Raw genomic sequence first — 25839 nt, forward strand, 5'->3', positions numbered from 1 at the left:
TTTATCAACCACAAGTAAAATTCACCATTCACCCAAACAAAAGATGAAGGGGAAAAAAAAATTAAATGAGCAACCTTGTGTGCCACATAATTTGACGCTCTACTCTCATGCGTCAACCTTGAGACCACCGGAGCTTTCATTAGATCTTTACTTTCAGAAGCATAGAAACCATCATAACCAAGATTTTCCTGTGTAGTCATGAATGCTTGCATTGCTAACACAGAATGTTGCAACTTGAACATTGAGGAAACATTTCTCATAAAGAAGTTTAACACCTTCTCGGATGGCTAAGAGCTCGGCATTAACGACAGATAATGGTTGAGAAATTTGCTTACCAAAGGCCATCAACAAACGTCCTTGACAGTCTCGAAGGACACCACCCATTCTATATTTGTTCATCGCCTCATGAACACAAACAACTACATTGAGTTTTAGCTCACCAAGCTCTGGGCTCTTCCACCTTTTCTTATGCTGATCAAGCGATGATACTGTAGCCGTTTTTGTTGCCATTTGTGCAGATTGGAAATCAGCAAGAAGGGATCTGTTTCAACCTACCGAATCGGCAGCCAATTGCTTACTAGCATCGTGTAGTAAGTTTTGCCTCTCTCTCCATACAGCCCATGTATGTATGCATAGCAAAAGATTCGAACTCAGCTTTCGTCGTTTGCGATCTCATCCATTCACATAAATCCAAGGTACAAGCCCCCTTCCAACCTTCACCAATCGATAAAACTCAGTGTCTGTCCATAGAGATTTAATTGCCGTACAAAAAAAATAGTGAGTGGGTAGTGTAAAACCCGGAACTTGGCCTCCAAATTTTTTCTATTTAGCAATGATCTCCCAAACGTGAAAGATGTAATCTTTCCTTTCCTTGTGATTGAGTTTTTTTTTTTTTGGGATTCACATCAACTTTTTTCAGCAAGCAAATCAAGGAATAAAAAGCTACCGATTTTCTTTCCTTGCTACACGAAATCAAAGCATATTTCAGTCTCTATTTAAGCTGCACAACGTGCCCTTCAGCCTTCAAATTATTCACGTTCAGAACCCTACTATTTTCCTCTCCATATATTCGACGCAAACCAGCAAACTAGAGTCAAGAAAATTCTGTACATGTTCGGTCATTTTTCACTTATACCCAAGAAATCGGTCCACTTTCTTTCTTTAATTTCGAAATCAAGTGCTTCAATTGGTGTCAGAAGCTTTGTGCGAAAGGATTAATGATATTAAGTATAGAAGAACTTTGATTGATCAATAAATTAAGATCTGTCGAATGTGCTTTCTGAATTCTTTGAGGAATTGTCCACTATTGTCCATATTCTCTCGTGGAGGTAGAATATAAATTGGAAGGAAAAGTGCTCAAGAGTTTGCCAAATTTTCGAGAATTGCTTCTGAATTTTTCGGACGAAAGCTTCTCCAATTAAAGTATTTATTCTCACGCGACGGTATATAGTAAGTGGGCTTTTATATGTATATTTCTTGTTGTGATTTTAAAAATATTTATTGATGAGTCATGATATTTTGGTTTTCGAAATTCGTTCGAGCATGTGTCTTTTATTCGTGTCATTTTGGTTCATATTGTGTCATGCATGTTGTCAAGCATTGTTATGATTCGAATGGATATGGTAATGATATGACCCTTATACGGTGGGATTGTAACCGTTGTATGACCTCACTCCATAGATGATTAACATATTGGACATGACCTTGCTCCTTAGAAGATTAACATATAGGAGACAATAAATCATGAAAAGGAGATGAATTTCAGTGCTTATGTTCATGTGTTGAAAGCTTGTGTATCATGATGATGTTATGGCCGATGGCCCAAGTATTGAGTTATGTTTATGTTTATGTTCATGATGTGTTGTGTTCCTATGATTATGCATATATTTGTTACATGTCTCGAACGGCCCCCACTTGCTGAGTGTTTTCCAAAACACTCATCCCTTACTTTTTTTCTCCAGATGAAGAAGAAGATGGTTTAGAAGATCGTGAACAAGATATGTTTTGGGGATGGTGATAGAGGAATATTAAGACTAAATTTTGATATTTTTATTACTGGGATTTTTGCATTAATAATTTGTTATTAAGTTTTTAGACGCTTCCGCACATGTTTTGTTATTTTTGGATTTATCGAGTTGTAAAGACGATGTTTTTCTGGAATTTATTTATGAAAAAGACTGGTTTGGTATATATTTTACTACGAGGCTGGTTGTTTTATAATTTGTGTGAATTTGAAACAACGCCGGTGGCACGTCTCGGTCTCGGGGCGTGACATTAAAGTGGTATCAAAGCCGCCATGTTCATAAATTCGGATGGGATTTCGTATCGAAAAATTTGACGTTGTCAAATTTCGACCAAAGCCCAGCGTATCCTGACCTGAAACGACCCTCTGAGTCAAACTCATACTTGTATGAACAGTGATGCTTTTAGCCCAAATTCGGCCGTTTGAGCCCTCGAATTCACGATTTTGCTATTTTTGGAAATGTTTGGGTTGCTTATAACTTTTCGTAGAAAATTCGGAATTCGATTCCGTCGATTGTATCATACTTCTTTTGATCAGTAGTTTAAATCCTAGGATAATCTCAAAAATTTCCATTTTTGGAAAATTTGCCCGAAAATTTCGCTTGATATCAATACTGCCCGAGTAACCTATGATAAATTGTTCATCAGTTTAAATTCTGATCTTAATTTATTCTTCTTCATTTTTGGAAGATGACTATCCCTCGCACTAGAGCTACTACCTAGATTAGTTCTTTTATTCAGCATTGCTTTGATTTTTATTCAACATGGTTTTGATATCTTGGTATTTTTGAGACTTAGCTTGTTTTGTTTCGTTCACCTTCATGACATTTTGGGAATCAATAAAATAACTTTTATTCTTTTGGAGTATTTATTGATTCATTTATTCTGCTATTTCCTTTCTTCTTAAAGTATCTTATTTCGACAAACTCTTAGAACTCCTTTACTGTAGGAAATGGTCGGAGAACCCCCAAGAACACGCAACAACAATCGTGGGGATAATGCGAATCCACCTCCAGGAATCAGTCTTAGCAGAGAAGACCTTGCGGCTATTGCAACAATAGTGGCGACGACCCTCCAAGGGATGGGAAATACAAATGGCAACGACGACAGCAATGGCAATCCGCCACCTCCTTCACCTGCTCAGAATGGAGTCAAATTCCATTATGAATCTCTTCGCAAGAATCAAACTGAAATGTTCAAGGGAGATGCTGACCCAGAGATGGGACGAAATTGGATGAAGAAGATGGAGGACCAACTGCGTTTACTTGAAGTCCCTGAAGCACTTAAAGTGGAGGTGACAATTCCTTTTCTGGAGGACAAAGCAAGGAAATGGTGGGAAGCCATTTCACCTGCTGTGCTAGCTGCGGGACCAGTCACATGGCAACAGTTCAGTACTGCGTTTTTGAAGCAGTACTTTCCAACGGAGGTTCGAATACAGAAATTGAGCGAATTTGAAAATCTCATGCAATCTTCAGATATGACAGTGGTGGAGTACACCTCCAAGTTCAATGAGCTCAGGTCTTACGCCCCAACTATTATGGGAGATGATGAGCTAAAGTTGCACCGGTTCAAGAAGGGGTTGAGCAGCAGAATCCAGTCTGCATTAGCGGTTTATCAGCCTGCCAACTTTGCAGACTTGATGGGAGCAGCCATCCGAGCTGAATCAGATATTGTTGTGAAATTTCCTCGCAAGTGTACGAGTGTCAAGTTTTAATATAGTGATTAAATCAGATATCGATCCCACAGGGAGTAAAATGAAAATATTTAGTGCTTGTAATTAGAATAGCCCAAACTTTATCTAGAAAATCAATAATCAAGAATTTTGCAATAAAAATAAATAATCGATGAAGTTTCGATAGCACACACACGACTTTCAGGAATAATCAATCAGAGAAAAAATGGTCTAGAGGTATAGATTTCACCTGGTTTCAACAACAATCAATCCTAATTAATTAATCTTCATGAATTTCAGTCAATTAATAGCCAAGAACACTTACGTGTATTATTCCCTCTCCCGAGTGCCAAATAAAGTATGTCAACTACAATTCAATTCCAATATCCCTATTAAGAATCTACTTGCAGTGATCAATTCAAAACTATGTTCTCTTTAAAAGCTCTGTTAAAATTATACACTCTCCCGAGCGATATAAATAATTAACAGTGTATTTTCTATTGGTCCTATTCAAAATCTCCTCTCCCGAGTACCAGATTTCAAATAAATATTACAAATCAATTATTGATCAGATAATTGAAAAGACAATCAATTCTAGAAAAAACAATTAATCTAGAAGAAACTCAATTCAATAAAATCAAGAATTCATGAAAGCGTCTACACCAGGTTCCATCCGACCTCTAGACTCTAAAAATTTAGTTCATAATAAAATTCTGAATAAAACAATAATTCATAAATTCAAACATATTCAGAATAAAATAAAAGTAAGAAATCAAATCCGTCGTCGACGCCGTGTCCGGTCGATCAAACTCCGTCTTCGTTCTTCACGATGAAGCTCCAGAATAATATAAAAATCACGATCAAATCTCTGATTCCTCTGTAATTGTTGTGGCGGCTCTCCCCTCCTTCTGATGAAAAAATTCCCTTTTATCGTGTACACAAAGCCCACTCAAAAGCCCAAGAAATTATAAAAATTTCCTTCCGATTAAAATTTCCAAACTCAGACTTCGCGACAAGCGCTCCCTCTCCAGGACTCACGCGGGCGCGTATAGGATACTGTTCTCAATCTTTTCACCTTCAAGTGTGTCTTGCGCGTTAGCTCTTTCTCTTCCATTCTTTAGCGCTTCATCAAGCGCTATACTTAGGCCCAATAGAGAAGCCCATCACTATTCCTCTTCTTTGTCTGTACGTTTCTTTTCTTTTCTTTTATTATTTTCTTTTCTCCACAATAATCCTTAATTCACAAAATCTCAATAATTCCCTACAATCACAAAAACAACAAAACACCCACATAAATCTGCTCGAAACAAACAATTAATAATTAAAATCATATATAAATTAAGTGTATAAAATACACTTATCAGATATCAAGCGTCGAGAAAATAACTTCAACAACAAACAACCTCTGTCTGGCCAATCTTCTTCGAACGGGCATGTGTCCAAGTGTCCAAACCATTCTGGTGAATTATCCAAGGAGACTCTTTCTGCTCCAAATCATCCACAGATCAAGCTATGCCCCACCTGCCACCTCCGACATGAAGGGGAATGCCGTCGGAACAATGGCGCCTGTTTCAACTGTGGAAAAATGGGACACCGAATTGCTCAATGTCCCGAACCCATGAAGGCAAAGACAGGACCAAATGCTAGTACTACTACTCAAGGCCAACCAAAGGAAAATAAACCCAATGCTCATGTCTATGCCATTACTCAAGAAGAAGCAGACGGTGCAAACAAAATCGTGACAGGTACCATTCTAATCAACAATGTATCTACATATGTTTCATTCGATTTTGGTCTCACACATTCGTTTATATCTAGGAGGTTCGCTAAGAAGTTAGGGCTTATACCTGAGAAACTGACTTAACTATTTAGAGTAGCGAACCCTAAGAGCAAGTTAACCCAAGTTTCGAGGACGAAACTTTTCATAAGGAGGGAGAGATGTAAAACCCGGAACTTGGCCTCCAAGTTTTTTCTATTTAGCAATGATCTCCCAAACTTGGAAGAGGTAATCTTTCCTTTCCTTGTGATTGAGTTTTTTTTTTTTTTGGGATTCAAATCAACTTTTTTCAGCAAGCAAATCAAGGAATAAAAAGCTACTGATTTTCTTTCCTTGCTATACGAAATCAAAGCATAATTCAGTTTCTATTTAAGCTGCACAACATGCCCTTCAGCCTTCTTTATTATTCACGTTCAGAACCCTACTATTTTCCTCTCCATATTTTCGACGCAAACCAGCAAACTAGAGTCAAGAAAATTCTGTACATGTGCGGTCATTTTCATGTGAATAAGGCTGCCACTTATACCCAAGAAATCGGTCCACTTTCTTTCTTTAATTTCGAAATCAAGTGCTTCAATTGGTGTCAGAAGCTTTGTGGGGACCTCGGGTTGCTAATCTCAAATCTTAAGGGGCAATTAATGAATAAGCATCATTAATCTAATAAGGAAAGAATAAGGATCAAACAAATTTTATTTTTTTTTTCAAAGGGGGGGTGCGCCCGGGCGGTTAAAAACAGCCGCCCGGGCGCCCCTGTTTTTTTTCCAAAATAGTAGGCTGAGCCCCGGGTGCGCCCGGGCTGTAATTTTCTGCCGCTCGAGCGAATCCTGGGCAGAAAAATCTGCTCTGATCTTTTGTCAACAACTTGATCCTTTCAATCCATCCAACTCAAGTCTAAAACATGATATATAAGATCCAAATCATGCATATAAACATAAACAAGATCTCAAGCATCTATACATGCATTTGCTACATCGAACAAGTCTCTAAATAACGATAAACGACATAAACTATCTCAAGTTCATACATGCATTTCAAAACCAACAAGTTCTAAGGTTTGATGCTTCTAGATCTCAAGACTTCATCTACAACCCGAGTCCTCACGTGCTAGACTCTCTCTCCCAGCTGTCAATAACATCGTTGATCAGCTCCTGCCCTCTCTGTTGTCATGCACACATACAAAACAAGACAACAGCTGGATAAACTCCGGTGAGAAATCATTCTCAGTATAATCGACATATAAATGCGCTAAATAAAATTCATATTAACTCTAAACATGTCAATTCAAGAATAGAGTTAAAATAACGCATATATCAACTCAAACTTCAAATCAAGACTTCAATTTATATAGCGTGCTTATCTCAAAAATTGATTCTTATCACTTCATTGCCATCAAGATTCGTAACCGATCTTGACATGGATATCTATCTATCGTAGCCATTTCGGGCTAGAAAATAAGGTTAACCGCAACCTTGGCATAGAATCAATTCAATATACAATCATATCAAAAGCAATAAAGATCCACTACCTGTGATGGATCAACAATAACATAAGTTCTACCTCAAGAACAAGTATTTAAACAAGTATGTGATTTGTTCGGGATAACTCAAGAATCATCATTCTCGAGTATCGAATCCCTGACTCTCGATGTCATCTTATACCTTTCATTCTCGAGTTTGTCATGTTCCACATCTGGATAGAAAGTACCACAACTCCTACAAAAAATTTGATCATTCATACATCAATCAATCTTCAATCAAATTCACTTCAATCTTGATCACTTTTTCTTCGGTTTCAAGTTGAGGTTCTTGAGTCAATAGTCTCCTATTAAAATCTAAAACATATCATCAAAACATGCATATCAAACTTCATTATATTCAATCATTTCAGAATTGAATCAAAATCATCAATATAGATTCAATCAACATCATTTCAAACTTCAACTTCTTCTTATTCGGTACAACTCGGAGTCGTGAATCGTTAGCCTTCGAAACTCAACTGAAATCGAGAAATAAAAATGTCATAACATTCATAACATCTAAACAACTATCTCAACTCAGTTATAGGCTATCAAAACGATGTCAAAACATCAACCGGCGGCATAGCAATTCAAAATCGATAATCGACTTAATATCGACTTCGAAGCTAACTTCTTTAACTTCAATCCAATTCATACGTCCATTCCAAATCATTAATACATCATTATAATCCTCATAACAGCAACTAAGTATATCAAATACAAGCTGGATATCATAACAAATTCATTTCTTAATCCATATTCGATCCGGTTTCGAAAATAAACAATACAACACGTCAAGAACATAATCATATACCAAAGTACTGATCTCTACCAAATTTCGTTCTTCAAAACATGCCAAGATGATTAAATACTTACATCAAATTGAAGGCCTCATTTCAAGGATTCCAGAACACTTTTCGGAATCGAAATCGGACAATCGGATCAAAAATTATGGGGTTTTGAAAATTGAAAATTAAAAGAACTTGAAGGTCTCGGCTACCTCTGTTCAAAATTCTGAATGAAATATCTGAATTACACGTTGAAGCTGACTAAGACATGTAATTTCGGATATATTCAATCAATATTGCAATTTAGTCCCTCAAGTCTTCATTAATTGCAATTGAGTCCTCGACCTTCTTTTTAATTCAATTTCAATCCAAAATAATTTAAGAATATTAGAATTAAGATCGAAACTCTAAATATTCTAAAATTAAATATACTCGAATTAAAATTAAATAAATTTGGATTAATTAAATAATCTTGGCTTTTTGCACTTTAGCCCTTGCAACTTCGATATTTGCAAATCAGTCCCTGATCGGGTTGTATCTTCAAAATTAATCTTCTTTAATTCCCGAAATATGGAATTTAATCTTAAATCCCATAAATATTCAAATTGAATATTTATTCTTTTAATTTAAGAATTCTCGGAATTTAATTCTCAAAATCCGTAAATTCTCAAATTAAATATTTTCGGCTCGGAAATTAAATCTATCATGTCCATAACTTCTCAAATCAATATTAGCCCATAATATGGAATTTAATTCTCAAATTCCATAATTAATAATTTAATATTTTCGGGCCTTACAATTCCTCCCCTCTAAGAAATGATTTCGTCCTCGAAATCGTAGTCAATCCAAATATCAAGTCTGATAGACTGAATGATTATCTGAAGTTATTCTTACTTCAATCATTCAATTCTAATCTTCGTATCTCATCTCTTCATCTCTTATCAGATTATTTCTACGAATCTGTTTCTATTTTCGTGTATTTCAATTAAACGATAAGAATTCTTTCTGAGTGGTTTCTTTCCTCAATCAAGGATCTGTCAAATAATCGACTTAACTAAGAATCTTTTCAATATCTATCTCATCGGATTAACGCACGTAGGAAGAAAAATCGATTGATACTTCTTTCACATAGATACGTGAAACAAATCAGATCCATCATATCAAACTGAAAAGATTAAATCGTTCAATCGAATCATCAATTTTATCTGATATCTCAGTCAGTGAAATTCAACTTCAGTAACGACTTGTTTCTTTCTCGATATCATTCTATGCTCCGCATAGAAGATATATCAAGTCTACACTGTTATTCTATTCATCGCTTCAAAATCAGTATTCACATTCATATTCTGAATCTGTATCTCAACTTCGTTCTTTCTCAATTCTGAATCGAATGATGTTCAGGAATAAATTTTACGCTTAACGAGTCAGTTTCAGCTTCAAAAGTTATATCTATCATTCAATTACTTACTCTGATTCTTCTTTTCTGTTTTTGCTTCGTACAGATTCATCTTCATCATCCTTGTGTTCCTCAAATCAAATCTGATCTGATATCGACAAATCATGGTTGATCTGATATTATATACTTCAATAGTAGCATTTCAACACAAAGAAATCGGATTTTTTTTCATCATATCATCATAACATTATCTCAAAATCGACTCATTAGCTGTTACAGGAATTGTAATCATTAAGTGGCAACACATCAAGACAAATAATACCGCATTATTTTAATATCTATCTCGATACTTCAAGCACATAAATTCAAAAGATCAATCAATCACGCATTCATCTCTTCTTTTCGTTCTATTTTCCAAATCTCAATTGGAAATTCTATCAGTTACAAGTCAAAAATATTATAATATACTGAATGTATACATCAAACAATCAGTGACTCTTGAAATTCATAATCAGGGAAACTCACTTAAGTCAAGATCATCCACAGAACAATAATATGAATGACAATATGCTAAGTGAAAATAACTCACTAGCATCTCAACTTAAGACAAGTAAATCAAATCAGACCCTAACAAAGAATAAGAGTCCATCAAAATCGATTGAGGTCGGTACCAAAACCTCAAAATCAATATCAAGAATTTCAAAAATCATGATTTATGATGTAATAACTTTAGTAAAATCAAATAAAAGAATCATCTGTAACTGATTTTCATATCATCATCTATTTTGTAAACCTCAAAAGCAGTAGTCAATTCACAAACTCATCAATTCTCTGATAAATTCCAGGTCACAACTTAAACTAAAGTCAAGAATCTTACTGAAATATATCTGCCATCTCTACTCATCGGCATATCTTTCAATTCTGGTTTATATCATGAACATATCTAGTGCATTGAATATACTTATTTCAGAATATTTCTGTAATCAAACATCATATATCGAACCGAAATAACAGAATCTTAATTCGAGATTCTATATCATCATATTCAATTGCACATTATGTTCTTACTGATCTAATTTAATCGCTTCTTATCATCAATTCTTCTACTCATCTGTATTCAATTATTGCATCATCATCTATCATGCAATATAAACAGATATTTCAATACGAACAAAATCATCTTCAGTTTCAGTTCATCGAAGCAATAGTTCCATTCTTCAGTTCAATTCACACAGTCTCTTTTCTGATACAGAGGTGATCATATAATAAGCTTTCAGCTATCATGAATCTATTGCACCAATAATAGACAGGTCAAAACAAAATAAATCTGTTACCTAAAATTTCATTCTCAGGTGCAATTTCATTCTGATTCTCTGTATACTTCTGGAATAGAAATTGTAGCTAAATATGTGTTTCTCTCACACACCGTAGCATCTTTACAATTTCAGTCCTTTTGCTTCATCATTCAGCTTCAGTTCTATTAAACAAGACTATGTCTTTCATAACATGTTTCAGTCGTCAACATTTATTCAGACATATTCTTCGAATTCAAGCCATAATTAAACAACTCAATCTTGAGCTTCATTATTATTATCCATAATTCAAAGAATTATAATAGGCTTGAAAATCTAATAAGACATTCTTCAAAATTCAAAATATTCAGCTTCAAGAGGGTACATTTTTCCTTCTCATCATTTTTATCTGTTGTGGCAAAGAAACATTAATAAAACTCTGTTCTAAGCACTTACCAACAAATAAATATACCTTTATTTTGTCAGAATTTCTTCGTCAAACTCTATCAGTTGGTTTCTAGGTTTCGAAGTTGGTATACAATCCATCTGATACATCATTCATCGGTATCTTTCAGATATCCAAACATTAGGTCTTCAGAACAACTTCTACCTGCAATACCTCTATTCATTCGCTGATATTCTGTTTTGTTCAATCAGAGATACTTCATTCAGCTGAGCAATAATACAGTTTTGTTCAATCTGGCCATATCATTCTGTTCAGTCTGGCCATACAACTCTGTCAGTCTGGGGTGCTTACGCACCCAAAGAACAATGTTCTCTTCGATTCTGGGTGCTTACATCACCCGGGGAAATTCTTATAATAACATCGATAAGAATTCGAAAATTTACAAATCAGTAAATTAATCAATTCAATTTCAAAGGTAGACCACGAGCACATGCCTTTTATCAAATCATCGAATCAAATACTGCATAATCATTCAATACTAAAAATGCATGTGACTCACTCTTCCCCGCTAAACTTCTATCTCAGTCCAGAACCTACGCTCTGATACCACCTGTTGTGGGGACCTCGGGTTGCTAATCTCAAATCTTAAGGGGCAATTAATGAATAAGCATCATTAATCTAATAAGGAAAGAATAAGGATCAAACAATTTTTTTTTTTCAAAGGGGGGGGGGGGGGGGGAGGGGTGCTCCCGGGCGGTTAAAAACAGCCGCCCGGGCGCCCCTGTTTTTTTCCAAAATAGTAGGCTGAGCCCCGGGTGCGCCCGGGCTATAATTTTCTGCCGCTCGGGCGAATCCTGGGCAGAAAAGTCTGCTCTGATCTTTTGTCAACAACTTGATCCTTTCAATCCATCCAACTCAAGTCTAAAACATGATATATAAGATCCAAATCATGCATATAAACATAAACAAGATCTCAAGCATCTATACATGCATTTGTTACATCGAACAAGTCTCTAAATAACGATAAACGACATAAACTATCTCAAGTTCATACATGCATTTCAAAACCAACAAGTTCTCAGGTTTGATGCTTCTAGATCTCAAGACTTCATCTACAACCTGAGTCCTCACGTGCTAGACTCTCTCTCCCAACTGTCAATAATGTCGTTGATCAGCTCCTGCCCTCTCTGTTGTCATGCACACATACAAAACAAGACAACATCCGGATAAACTCCGGTGAGAAATCATTCTCAGTATAATCGATATATAAATGCGCTAAATAAAATTCATATCAACTCTAAACATGTCAATTCAAGAATAGAGTTAAAATAACGCATATATCAACTCAAACTTCAAATCAAGACTTCAATTTATATAGCGCGCTTATCTCAAGAATTGATTCTTATCACTTCATTGCCATCAAGATTCGTAACCGATTTTGACATGGATATCTATCTATCGTAGCCATTTCGGGCTAGAAAATAAGGTTAACCGCAACCTTGGCATAGAATCAATTCAATATACAATCATATCAAAAGCAATAAAGATCCACTACCTGTGATGGATCGACAATAACATAAGTTCTACCTCAAGAACAAGTATTTAAACAAGTATGTGATTTGTTCGGGATAACTCAAGAATCATCATTCTCGAGTATCGAATCCCTGACTCTCGATGTCATCTTATACCTTTCATTCTCGAGTTTGTCATGTTCCACATCTGGATAGGAAGTACCACAACTCCTACAAAAAATTTGATCATTCATACATCAATCAATCTTCAATCAAATTCACTTCAATCTTGATCACTTTTTCTTCGGTTTCAAGTTGAGGTTCTTGAGTCAATAGTCTCCTATTAAACTCTGAAACATATCATCAAAACATGCATATCAAACTTCATTCTATTCAATCATTTCAGAATTGAATCAAAATCATCAATATAGATTCAATCAACATCATTTCAAATTTCAACTTCTTCTTATTCGGTACAACTCGGAGTCGTGAATCGTTAGCCTTCGAAACTCAACTGAAATCGAGAAATAAAAATGCCATAACATTCATAACATCTAAACAACTATCTCAACTCATTTATAGGCTATCAAAACGATGTATAAACATCAACCAGCGGCATAGTGATTCAAAATCGGTAATCGACTTAATATCGACTTCGAAGCTAACTTCTTTAACTTCAATCCAATTCATACGTCCATTCCAAATCATTAATACATCATTCTAATCCTCATAACAGCAACTAAGTATATCAAATACAAGCTGGATATCATAACAAATTCATTTCTTAATCCATATTCGATCCGATTTCGAAAATAAACAATACAACACGTCAAGAACATAATCATATACCAAAGTACTGATCTCTACCAAATTTCGTTCTTCAAAACATGCCAAGATGATTAAATACTTACATCAAATCGAAGGCCTCATCGCAAGGATTCCAGAACACTTTTCGAAATCGAAATCGGACAATCGGATCAAAAATTATGGGGTTTTGAAAATTGGAAATCAAAAGAACTTGAAGGTCTCGGCTACCTTTGTTCAAAATTCTGAATGAAATATCTGAATTACACGTTGAAGCTGACTAAGACATGTAATTTTGGATATATTCAATCAATATTGCAATTTAGTCCCTCAAGTCTTCATTAATTGCAATTGAGTCCTCGGCCTTCTTTTTAATTCAATTTTAATCCAAAATAATTTAAGAATATTAGAATTAAAATCGAAACTCTAAATATTAAAATTAAACATACTCGGATTAAAATTAAATAAATTTGGATTAATTACATAATCTTGGCTTTTTGCACTTTAGCCCTTGCAATTTCGATATTTGAAAATCAGTCCCTGATCGGGTTGTATCTTCAAAATTAATCTTCTTTAATTTCCAAAACATGGAATTTAATCTTAAATCCCATAAATATTCAAATTAAATATTTATTCTTTTAATTTAAGAATTCTCGGAATTTAATTCTCAAAATCCGTAAATTCTCAAATTAAATATTTTTGACTCGGAAATTAAATCTATCATGTCCATAACTTCTCAAATCAATATTAGCCCATAATATGGAATTTAATTCTCAAATCTCATAATTAATAATTTAATATTTTCGGGCCTTACAAGCTTTGTGTGAAAGGATTAATGATATTAAGTATAGAAGAACTTTGATTGGTCAATAAATTAAGATCTGTCGAATGTGCTTTCTGAATTCTTTGAGGAATTGTCCACTATTGTCCATATTATCTCGTGGAGGTAAAATATAAATTGGAAGGAAAAGTGCTCAAGAGTTTGCCAAATTTTCGAGAATTGCTTCTGAATTTTTTGGCCGAAAGCTTCTCCAATTAAAGTATTTATTCTCACGCGATGGTATATAGTAAGTGGGCTTTTATATGTATATTTTTTGTTGTGATTTTAAAAATATTTATTGATGAGTCATGGTATTTTGGTTTTTGAAATTCGTTCGAGCATGTGTCTTTTATTCGTGTCATGTTGGTTCATGTTGTGTCATGCATGTTGTCAAACACTGTTATGATTCGAATGGATATTGTAATGATATGACCCTTATACGGTGAGATTGTAAACGTTGTATGGCCTCACTCCATAGAGGATTAACATATTGGACATGGCCTCGCTCCTTAGAGGATTAACATATAGGAGACAATAAATCATGGAAAGGAGATGAATATTAGTGCTTATGTTCATGTGTTGAAAGCTTGTGTATCATGATGATGTTATGGCCGATGGCCCAAGTATTGAGTTATGTTTATGTATATGTTCATGATGTGTTGTGTTCCTATGATTATGCATATATTTGTTACATGTCTCGAACGGCCCCCACTTGCTGAGTGTTTCCCAAAATACGCACCCCTTACTTTTTCCCTCCAGATGAAGAAGAAGATGGTTTAGAAGATCGTGAACAAGATATGTTTTGGGGATGGTGATAGAGGAATATTAAGGCTAAATTTTGATATTTTTATTACTGGGATTTTTGCATTAATAATTTGTTATTAAGTTTTTAGACGGTTCCGCACATGTTTTGTTATTTTTGGATTTATCGAGTTGTAAAGACGATGTTTTTCTGGAATTTAGTTATGAAAAAGACTGGTTTGGTATATATTATACTACGAGGCTGGTTGTTTTATAATTTGTGTGAATTTGAAACAACACCGGTGGCACGTCTTGGTCTCGGGGCGTGACTGGTAGTAGAATCGTGTGCAAAACAGCAGAGAGAACAATGACTACCAACTGGGACATGATGTCTCTCCAAATTTTGGTTTGTGGATATTATATCATACGACGCCTTCCACCAAAATATGTGCACCTTGGGTGGGATAGATAGACCCCATATGAATGATCATCATTTGTGAAGAGAGTAGTCCGATTGATTCTCCGCAGGTGAATAAATTCCTCTCTGTAGACGGTACCAATCTTGAACCGAGTATCTTCCCTTTGTATCAAATCTCCAGTACAAAATATCATCAAATGGATTCGAAGGAAGCGATATCTTGAGAATTTCACCAGCCCCATAACAATTAAAACTATCAAGGATAAGAGTATGATTCCTGGAGCCATCCCTAATTAGTGCGTCCACCCCTACTTCACCATTGCTAAGAGTCATACGACCCCCAATTTTGGAGTTCAAACTTGGAATCCATGCATCATCAAATTTTTTTATCGATTTGTCGTCACCTACTCGCCAAATCAACCCCTTTCTGAGCACTTCCTTACTCCAAAACTGTAGTGACCCGCACCGTGGTCACCTAATAATCAAAAGCTTAAGCATGCATTCATGATTCAAAATAAAATTCAATAATAAAAAATTAACAGCGGAAACCATAAACAACAATTAAAATATTGATTACAACCATATCGAAATACTGAATATATTAATCCAAATACATCAAATCCATAAGCTTAGACAAATATCTCTGCTGGACATAAATCGCCTAAGCCCTCCTGGAACCACCCGCCTCATCCAACCGCAGACCTATCCCATGGATCCGGGACGTTAGCATTAAAAGATCAGTACGAGAGTACAGTATTATACGTGCATGAATGCAATTGAACTGGGTACCAATACACTCTGGTAAAGAAAACTAGTTCATCGACCGCACCAAGGGTATATAGCACGTTGCGCCGTCGTCTCAGGAGGTGGCTCCTATACCCAGTGGATAATGGTGACCTGATACTAGTACAATTGTCCAACCATCACGGTGACCTGACACAAAACTTATGTATCCAACCATTCACAAAATCGTAGGGTGAGCACCCTACTACATGATACCTCTAAGGTATAGGCTCAATATACTCATGTATGCAACATACAGTCATGACATGTTGTATATAAAGACATATAAAACATGCAATCACATAATCCATGCAAACACATAATACATGCATACTCAATTTGGATATCTCGAATAATACTTCCGTTCCTCATATACAAGGTAAGCTAAACCAGCTCTATGTCCAAGCCTATAATCCGCATTACAATGCAAAGTACTCATGCATTATAACCTTATTATAAAAGCTTTAACTACGCTATAGCATACACCCTATTTACTATAAGGAGCCAGAGCTATACCAGCGTTCGTCGTCAGCCCTCTAATGACAACTGCCCCAGAACTTGAGCACCTCTCTGCCGCAACCCCGGAGCGCCTTGCCAACTTTCGAACCAAGCCTAGAAAGGCTGGAAACTCCCCAAAACACCTAAAATACTATAAGAACCGAGAGAGAGACTTGCGTTGGTGTGCCAAAATAAGCCTCGGGTGGCCTATTTATAGGCGGAGTTCGGTCGCTCCGATCGGAGAGATCGGACACTTCGATCCTTGCATGGAAACAAGTCACTGCATGTATAGTTCGGACGCTCCGATGCCTACTTCGGACCCTCTGAATTTCTACGTGTCTGATCAACCTTGACACCTCAACCTTTGCATGGCCTAACTTGGTTCGGACGGTCCGATCTGAGTTCGGATGCTCCGATCTGGGCATAGCCTCCAAAGTCCAATCCTTGGTCATGCCTCCGAAGGAGTTCGGACCCTCCGATCCTGGTTCCGATACTCCAAACTCACCTTGGCCAAAATTCCGAAAATTGATCATTTAATTCAAAATGAAATCCCTAATCCATGCTTAACCATTTTTTACTTAACTAATCTTGTAAAATAGAGTCGGGCTACTACATTCTTCCCCTACTTAGGATATTTCGTACTCGAACAATCTTAAGTACTGAATGCAGAAAATACTGAATAAACATATTTTATTCAAACTAATCATTTTACAAGATACATCTTGAATACAACAAGTTTTAAAACAACTCTGGATAATCTATACGCATACGACCCTCAAGTTTCCAAGTGGCTTCTTCAGTGCCCCGGCGCTGCCACTGAACTAGAACAAGAGCAATAATCTTGTTGTGTAAGACCTTATCCTTATGACCTATAATACGCAAAGATTTCTCCACGTACATCAAATCTGTATCTAAATGTAAACCCATGTTTTCAAAATCGGACCGGACCGGCCGGTTCAACCAGTTCGACCGGGAACCGGTCACTGGTCCGGTCCGAATTGCTCCTAAAAATTGTTTTTACGGTCAGAACCGGTCAAGAACCGGTCAAACAGGCTTCGAACCGGTCGAACCTGTCAAAAAACCAGCACAGAACCGGTCAAGAACCGGTTCAACCGGTTTTTCGATTTTTTTTATTTTTTTTGAAAAAATATATTTTTAATTTTAAAACCTTAATTTAATATTTTAATATATATATATATATATATATACAACATTATTTGGAATTTATACTTCATGAAAAATATTATTTTAGTAATATTAGATTTTTTTAATTAATTAATTAATTTTTAAAAAAATATATAACTAAAATTAATATTTTGAATATAGTTATATTGTTATTTAGTTTTCAAACTATGATAAATCTATATATTTTTCTATTTATATACATCTTTTGAGTTTTAAAATTTTAAAATATATTATTAATTATATTTTATTATATTATATAAATGGTTTTCCGGTCCAACCGTCCGGTTAAAACGGTCCGACTGGTTGGACCGTTTTTTTAAGGTAAACCGGTTCGATCACCGGTGTAGTGACCCTGCTTGGAATCACATACTAACTGACAACTAATAGCATGCATTAAACTTAATACAGCAAAATACTTAACAGAGTAAAACGTGCGGAAACATAATCCATAAATTACATATCAGCTTAGTAAAATATATCCAGACTTAATACTGTAGTGATACAACCATATCGAAAAACTTAAAAGTAAACATTATACAGCTATATAGAATCCTGCTGTATAATTAACTCCTCAAGGCTCCTGCTCCCTAGTCCTGCCTTGAACTACCAGCTCCGTCCATTCTACGACCTGCCCCGTGGAATAGGGTGTCCAAGATAACAACTAGAACGTGAGCGCTAACGCCCAGTACATAAACATGAGTAAACATATGTATATAATGCATGCAACATGATGACTGGTAAATGGTCATCTGAAAAGTCATGCTCAGTACCGGTGCCACATGAGTGCTGCTACCGCGCGGATCAACCTCTGGGTGCAACCACACTCGTCTAGTACACCAGAGTAGTCAAACATACATGTACCCGCCTTCGCGGTACTCTCAGTGACAGACTATCGAGTATAGAGCTGAGCGGCTCTATAATCAGGTATATCAAGGTATAGGCTCAACATGTATATGCACATGACATATGAATATGGAAAACGGTAAATCATATATCATGCAATATAATAATGCAAAATAAATGCAACATATAAACATGTATACTCGCTGGCAATCTCAGTCAATGTGTATGTATCTCTAGGCTAGTTCAAGTAAAGTAGGATCCTAGGTTCCAAGCCTATATTAAAAAGTTCACCGTATCATTACACAAGTTCTAAAAGCCTTAACTAAGCTAATAAGTACTCCCAAAACCTAAATAGATTTCCGGACCATACCTTCGTCCGTAGTAAGCCCTTTGATGTCGCTGACTCTGGATGACTATAACAACTTCTTTGTTATTCCAGAATCTCACTATTACCGATAGGGCCCTCTATATAACGCTTACTATAAACTGAACACTCGGAATACTTGTTTTATATTTAATTTCTCGTCCGAATGGCCCTATTTATAGGCAAAATCTACCGGAGTTCGGAGCCTCCGAACTGGGGTTCGGGCCCTCCAAACCTGCATGCCCGACACTTGTCGAAAATCACGGATTAGTCATCTAGCATTGCTGTCTGGGGGAGTTCGGAGCCTCCAAACTGGCTGAGTTCGGAGCCTCCTAAGAGTTGGGTTTGATCCTCCGAACCCAGGTTCGGATGGTCCGAACTTGGTATTTGAGTTCGGATGGTCCGAACTCATTTCGGTGCCTCCAAACTATCCGAGACCCCCGGGACCCTTCCTACCATTTTCGGACGTTTCGGAGCTGATTTTCTACTTATTTTCACCAAATAAGGACTCCTTAATCATGTTTTGCCACTTTTAAAATTATATGACATATCATAGCATGTAAAGTGGAACTTGGCTACTACCTTTATATGTAGCGCTCCATCTGGTGATTCTGAAGGCCTATTAAGCCCCGAAATTTGTTAATTACTAACCTTTAATCATGTTTAACATATTATTATCTTAAAATGGGTTCTGGGTTACTACATTCTCCCCACCTTTAGATATTTCGTTCGCGAAATAAAATCTAAAGACAAATCAAGATAACAATATGAAACATCAAACCATGTTTTATTACAACAATTGTAATTACATCTTTACATGGTAATCAAAAGTACAAAGCAAACAACTCAGGATATTCCGCTTGCATATGACTCTCGGTTTCCCAAGTTTCTTCTTCAACGCCTCGACGTTGCCACTGTACCTTCACAAGTGGTATAGTCTTGTTCCGAAGAACTTTCTCCTTCCTGTCTAGGATACGGAGTGGTCGTTCAACAAAAAGATAGATCTGGCTCTAGCTGAACGTCAGTAGACTGAATAACATGAGATTCATCAGCTATATACTGTCGAAGTAACGACACATGAAAAATATCATGTATATTGGAAAGATATGGCGGTAACACCAAACGATATGCAACATCTCCGATCTTCTCCAGTATCTGGAAAGGCCCAATGTAACGAGGTGACAACTTGCCTTTCACACCGAATCTCATCACCTTCCTGAAAGATGATACTCGTAGGAACACATATTCACAGGCTCGAACTGAAGTGGCCTGCGGTGTATATTAGCGTAACTGGCTTGCCGATCTTGAGCAGCTTTGATCCTCCGCTTGATCAAATCTACCTTGTCTACAATCTGCTGCACCAACTCAGGACCCTCGACTTGTCGTTTCCCGACTTCATCTCAGAATAACGGAGTACGACATCGTCGACCATATAATGCCTCGAAAGGTGTCATATCAATACTACGATGATAACTGTTATTGTAGGCAAATTCGATCAAAGGTAATTGATCCTGCCAAGATAAGCCAATATCCATGACAGAAGAACGTATCATATCCTCCAACGTACGAATCGTGCACTCGGACTGCCCATCAGTCTCCGGATGATATGCAGTGCTCAAACTCAGAGTGGTACCCAACGCCTGCTGAAAACTAATCCAAAAATGTGAGGTAAATCGCGGGTCTCTATCACTAACTATGCTCACTGGAACCCCATGTAATCACACTATCTCTTGAACATATAAGCGTGCCATGCGATCATAAGAATACTCCCGATTGTAAGGAATGAAATGTGCTGATTTTGTCAAACGATCAACGACAACCCAGATAGCATCACACTGACGTGAAGTCATAGGCAAGTGGGTGACAAAATCCATAGTCACGTGCTCCCACTTCCATTCGGGAATCTCAAGATTCTGCAGTAATCCACCTGATCGTCGGTGTTTATCCTTGACCTGTTGACAAACCAAACATCTTGAAACAAATTGATATACACTCCTCTTCATCCCTTTCCACCAGAATCTGGTTCGCAAGTCCTTATACATTTTCATGCTTCCAGGATGAATAGACAATCGACTCCTGTGAGCTTGAGATAGAATATCATTCTTGAGCTCCGCAACATCAGGTACAACCACTCGATTTGATAAGCACAATAAACCATCTGGTTGAAAATGGAATCCAGATGTATTAACTCCATTGGCTAGATGTGCCAAACGCTGAGTCTTAACATCAGATATCTGAGCATTTCTGATCCGAGAATACAATGCTGGCTCAGATAGAATAGTATACAAACGAATCTCATTTCTCCCTTTTCTTGTGCTTGAGCGTAAAACTCAATGAACATCACTCTTGAATCATATGAGATAATTCTCTAGTCTGAAGTGCAGAAAGTCTCACCTTCCGACTCAAGGCATCAGCAGTAAGATTAGCAGAACCTGGATGATATTTGATTTCACATCATAATCCTTCAAGAGATCCATCCAGCGTCTCTGTCGCATATTCAACTTCGCATGAGTGAATAAATATTTCAGACTCTTGTGATCCGTGAATATCTCAAATTTCTCGCCATAAAGATAATGCCTCCAAATCTTGAGCGCAAATACAATGGCGGCTAACTCAAGATCATGCACTGGATAATTATTCTCATGTGTCTTCAACTATCGAGAAGCATAGGCAATAACATGTCCATGCTGTGTTAGAACACATCCTAACCCCTGACCAGAGGCATCAGTATAGACAACATAACCTCCCGATCCAAAAGGTAGAGCAAGCACAAGTGCAGTAGTAAGACTGCTACGCAGCTCGTGAAATGACTCCTCACAATCCGAGGACCAAATGAAGGCAACATCTTTCCGTGTAAGCTGTGTCAAAGGCCTAGCCAACTGTGCAAAATTCTCGATGAAACTTCGAATCTCAGCAATCGTCGTCGGACGAGACCAGTTCAGCACTGCCTCTATCTTACTTGGATCTACAGATATTCCTTCACTAGAAATCACATGACCAAGAAACACTACCCGATCAATCCAGAATTCACACTTGCTCAATTTCTCATACAGCTGCTTCTCTCGTAACGTCTGCAAAATAATCCTCAGATGTTGTGCATGCTCATTCTTGTCATGAGAATAGACAAGAATATCATCAATGAAGACGATGACAAATCTATCCAGATATTCTCAAAATACCTGATTCATCAGATTCATAAAGACTGCCGGTGCATTTGTCAAACCAAATGGCATAACCAAAAATTCATAATGCTCATATCTGGTCCTAAAATCAGCCGTAGAAATATCTGATTCTCGTACCCGCATATGGTGGTATCCTGATCTCAGATCTATCTTGGAGTAGACAGAAGTACCTTGTAGTTGATCGAACAGATCATCAATTCGTGGCAAATGATACTTATTCTTGATGGTGACACGATTCAACTGCATGTAATCAATACATAATTGCATCGATCCATCCTTCTTCTTGACGAACAAAACAGGTGCTCCCCATGGAGAAACACTCGAACGAATATATCCCTTATCAAGAAGATCCTGCAACTTCTGTTTCAATTCCCTCATCTCTGACGGTGCCAGACGATAAGGTGCTCGGGATATAAGCGTAGTTCCTGGTACTAGATCAATACAAAATTTAACCTCTCTAACCGGAGGAAAACCAGGAATCTCATCAGGGAATACATCAGGAAACAATTTAATTTTAATCCGAGTATATTTAATTTGGGAATATTTAGAGTTTTGATTTAAATTCTAATATTCTTAAATTATTTAGGATTGAAATTGAATTAAAATAAGGGCCGAGGATCAAATTGCAATTATTGAAGAGTTGAGGGACTAAAGTGCAATTTTATTGAAAGTTATCAGATTTTATTAGCTAACTCAGCTTATGCAACGTGTAAGCATGATTTTGTTCAGAAAACTTTCGAAACCTTGAGCAGAGTTTCGTTCTTCTTCATTTCCTTTGAAAGTTTGATTTTCGATTTGCCGTAACTTTTGAACCGGTTGTCCGATTTCAATTCCGAAAAGTGTTCTGGAATCCTTACGACAAGGGATTCGATTTGGTGTAAGATTTTATATCTTTTAGCATGGTTTGAATTTCGAAAATTGATAGATATCAGATATTGAGTTTTCGGTTATCGATTTTGAATCGCTACGTCGTTTAATCGAGTTTTGGAACTGTTTTGATAGCCGAATTCTGAGTTGATGTTGTTATTGAGATGTTATCAATGTTAAAGAATGTGTCTTGTTCAATTTCAGTCACGTTTGGAAGGCCAACAACACGAGACGCCGACTTTGAACCGAAGAAAGTTGATTGAGGTTTGAAGTGGTTTTGATTGATGAAATCTTGATGGTTTTGACTCGTTTCTGAAATGATAGGTTGATATGAAGTTTGATATATGTGTTTTGATTATATCTTACAGATTTGAAGAGTTCAGAACCTCAATAAACGAAGGTATAATGACGACATCGCGAAGTAGGGACTTTGAAACTCAAGAATGATTATCTTTGAGTTGGCCCGCAAAAATCACATACTTGTTTATGTTTTGATTTGATTGTGGTGTTGTCGATCCATCTCAGGTAGTGGATCTTTAAATTTGAGTTGATATGATGTGATATTGAATTTATTCTAAGCCAAGGTTGCGGTTAACCTTATTTGCGAGTCGTTTACGAATTCGTTAAATGGATATCCATGTCAAGATCATTTATGAATCTTGATGGCTTCGAAGTTATATGAATCAATTCGTATTTAAAGCGTTTGAGTACTCTATTTGTTGAGTCGAGTTTTAAATAGAGTTAATATGATTTATTTAACGCTTTCAATATGTTGGTTATACTGAGATTTGTATCTTACCGGAGTTTATCCGGCTGTTGTCTTGTTTTGTATGTGTGCATGACAACAGAGAGGGCATGAGCTGATCATCGACGCCATTGACAGCTGGGAGAGAGTCTAGCACGTGAGGACTCGGGTTGTAGATGATGTTTTGAATGTTAGAAGCAAGGAACTTTAGAACTTGTTGGTTTTGGAATACATGTATAAAACTTGAGATAGTTTGTGTCGTTATCGTTATCATTTCTTTAGCGACTTGGTTGATGTAATAAAATGCATGTATACTTGCTTGAGACTTTGTTAGATGTATAAATTTGTGTTTACATTAAAGGAAACAAGTTTTGGAGCTGTCAATTGCCAAGTTTTGGAGCTGTCAAATGTGTGCAAGAATCTGCCCAGGGCCGTGCTCGAGCTGCAGAAAACAGCAGCCCGAGCGCAGCCCGGGGCAGAAAGTTCTGCCTCGAAATGGGCAGGGCGCGCCCGAGCGGCGCTTTTTGCCGCTCGAGCGCAGCCTATTTAAATTTTTTTTTGTTTGTTTGTTACAGCTTCGGATTCTTGGTGATTGCTTATTCATTAATTGCCCTTAAGATTTGAGATTAGCAACCCGAGGCCCCACAACAGGTGGTATCAGAGCGTTAAGTTTCTCGGACTAAGACTAGATGAGCGGGGTAGATCGAGTCTTTTATTCTGATTTATTTATCGCTTTCATAATTGTATGGTATATGATTTATTGATTACCGATATTAAATTGTCACATGATGCTGTGATGATTTGCGAAGAGTATGCTATACAATGTTATGAATTACATGTTATTTCGTTATTTGATTGAAGTGCTAGCATGTAATATGAGGATGAATCAAAACTCGATCTACGAAGGCAATGTGGATTGCAACAGACTTGATGTATTTGAGATTGAACTGTACACTAATCTATTTGATTATCAGATATGCCTCCCCGACCAGCACCGAGAGTTAGACAACCATTGGTTGTGAATCAGCCTGAACAGACCAATGCTGCACAGGTCCCAGTGACAGTGTCTGAACATGGATAGGGTAGTACGTCTACTGATGAGTTCAGCGATGCTAATCCGATGGAGAAACTTCTGAAACGATTCCAGTCATTTAAACCACCGAAGTTGCAAGGAACAGAGAATGCTATTGAGTGTGAGAACTGGCTGGAAGATATTGAGCAGTTATTTGAGTCCATTGATTATACAGATAATCGTCGTGTGAGATTGATAATTCATCAACTGCATGGCCTTGCCAAGAGTTGGTGGATAGCGGCGAAGAGAGCACTGGAAAACCAAGGTACTGTTATTACCTGGTCTGTATTTCGAACTGCTTTCTATCAGCGTTTTTTTCCTGTGTCTTATCGCAAGGACAAAGGAGCAGAGTTTGCAAGTTTGCAACAGGGACAATTGAATATTGAAGAATATGTTTCCAAATTCACTAGCCTATTGAAGTTTGCACCACATATCGCTGTTAGTGACGAAGCTCAAGCCGATCAATTCATCAATGACTTGAATCCTGAGGTGTTTACACTGGTGAATTCGGGAAGACCGAATACCTTTGCTGATGCTCTGAATCGAGCAAAGGGTGCTGAAGCAGGGATACTAAAACAACGAGGAGCACAGTTTGTGCCACAGCCAGTGAGACAACTACAAGAACAACCACAGATTCCACAGCCACCTCGATTTGAAGCTGGAGGTAGCAGCAGTGAAAAGAAAAATTTCTTCAAGGGTAAGAGCAAACAGTTCAAGAGATCAGGTGGTGGTAGCTCTTCTAGTTCTAGTGGATCCTGACAGTCTAGAGCTGGACAGAAGTCTGATGTATATTGCACCAAATGTGGAGGTCGCCATACTGATGAACAATGCCGAGGTGTGTTTGGAAGCTGCCACATTTGCAACAAGATGGGACACTTTGCAAGAGTGTGTCCACAACGAGGATCTGAAGGTGCATAGGGTGCAGGAGCATCGAGATCGGTGGGTCAATCTACATCTTCAGTTCACTCTTTTCAACCACAAACTGCCACACCGAGTAGAGGAGGAGGTCAGACGGTGAATCAACCTCCAAGACAACAAGCAAGGGTGTTTGCATTGACTGAGGAGCAAGCACAAGCGGCACCAGATGATGTGATTGCAGGTAACTGTTCTCTTTATGGTTATCCTGCTTATGTCTTA

The 25839-nt window shown here is 37.1% G+C and overlaps 1 protein-coding gene and 1 long non-coding RNA gene across 2 annotated transcripts; both read left to right on the forward strand.

The window, feature by feature from the left end:
• The first annotated feature begins 26 nt into the window (after positions 1-26).
• LOC140878093 (uncharacterized) lies at positions 27-5316 on the forward strand. The gene is made up of 3 exons (XM_073281699.1): positions 27-1449; positions 2972-3714; positions 5199-5316. Exons 2-3 carry the CDS (start codon positions 2975-2977, stop codon positions 5314-5316), a joined length of 858 nt encoding a protein of 285 aa, XP_073137800.1. The 5' UTR covers positions 27-1449; positions 2972-2974.
• Positions 5317-5353: 37 nt separating this feature from the next.
• On the forward strand, positions 5354-23798 carry LOC140880440 (uncharacterized). Its single transcript, XR_012149657.1, has 4 exons — positions 5354-5439; positions 23090-23149; positions 23254-23285; positions 23734-23798. It is a non-coding gene; the product is annotated as an uncharacterized lncRNA (long non-coding RNA).
• Positions 23799-25839: the final 2041 nt, after the last annotated feature.

Source organism: Henckelia pumila, chromosome 2 (assembly GCF_033568475.1).
Source record: "Henckelia pumila isolate YLH828 chromosome 2, ASM3356847v2, whole genome shotgun sequence".
Taxonomy (NCBI): Eukaryota; Viridiplantae; Streptophyta; class Magnoliopsida; order Lamiales; family Gesneriaceae; genus Henckelia; species Henckelia pumila.

What these genes read in the sequence shown, in the direction of transcription:
- LOC140878093 (XM_073281699.1), top strand. Translation starts at nt 2,975, where the DNA reads ATGGTCGGAGAACCCCCAAGAACACGCAACAACAATCGTGGGGATAAT. An exon ending in GTTGTGAAATTTCCTCGCAA is followed by an intron (nt 3,715 to 5,198) that starts GTGTACGAGTGT and finishes AATCATCCACAG; the next exon opens with ATCAAGCTATGCCCCACCTG.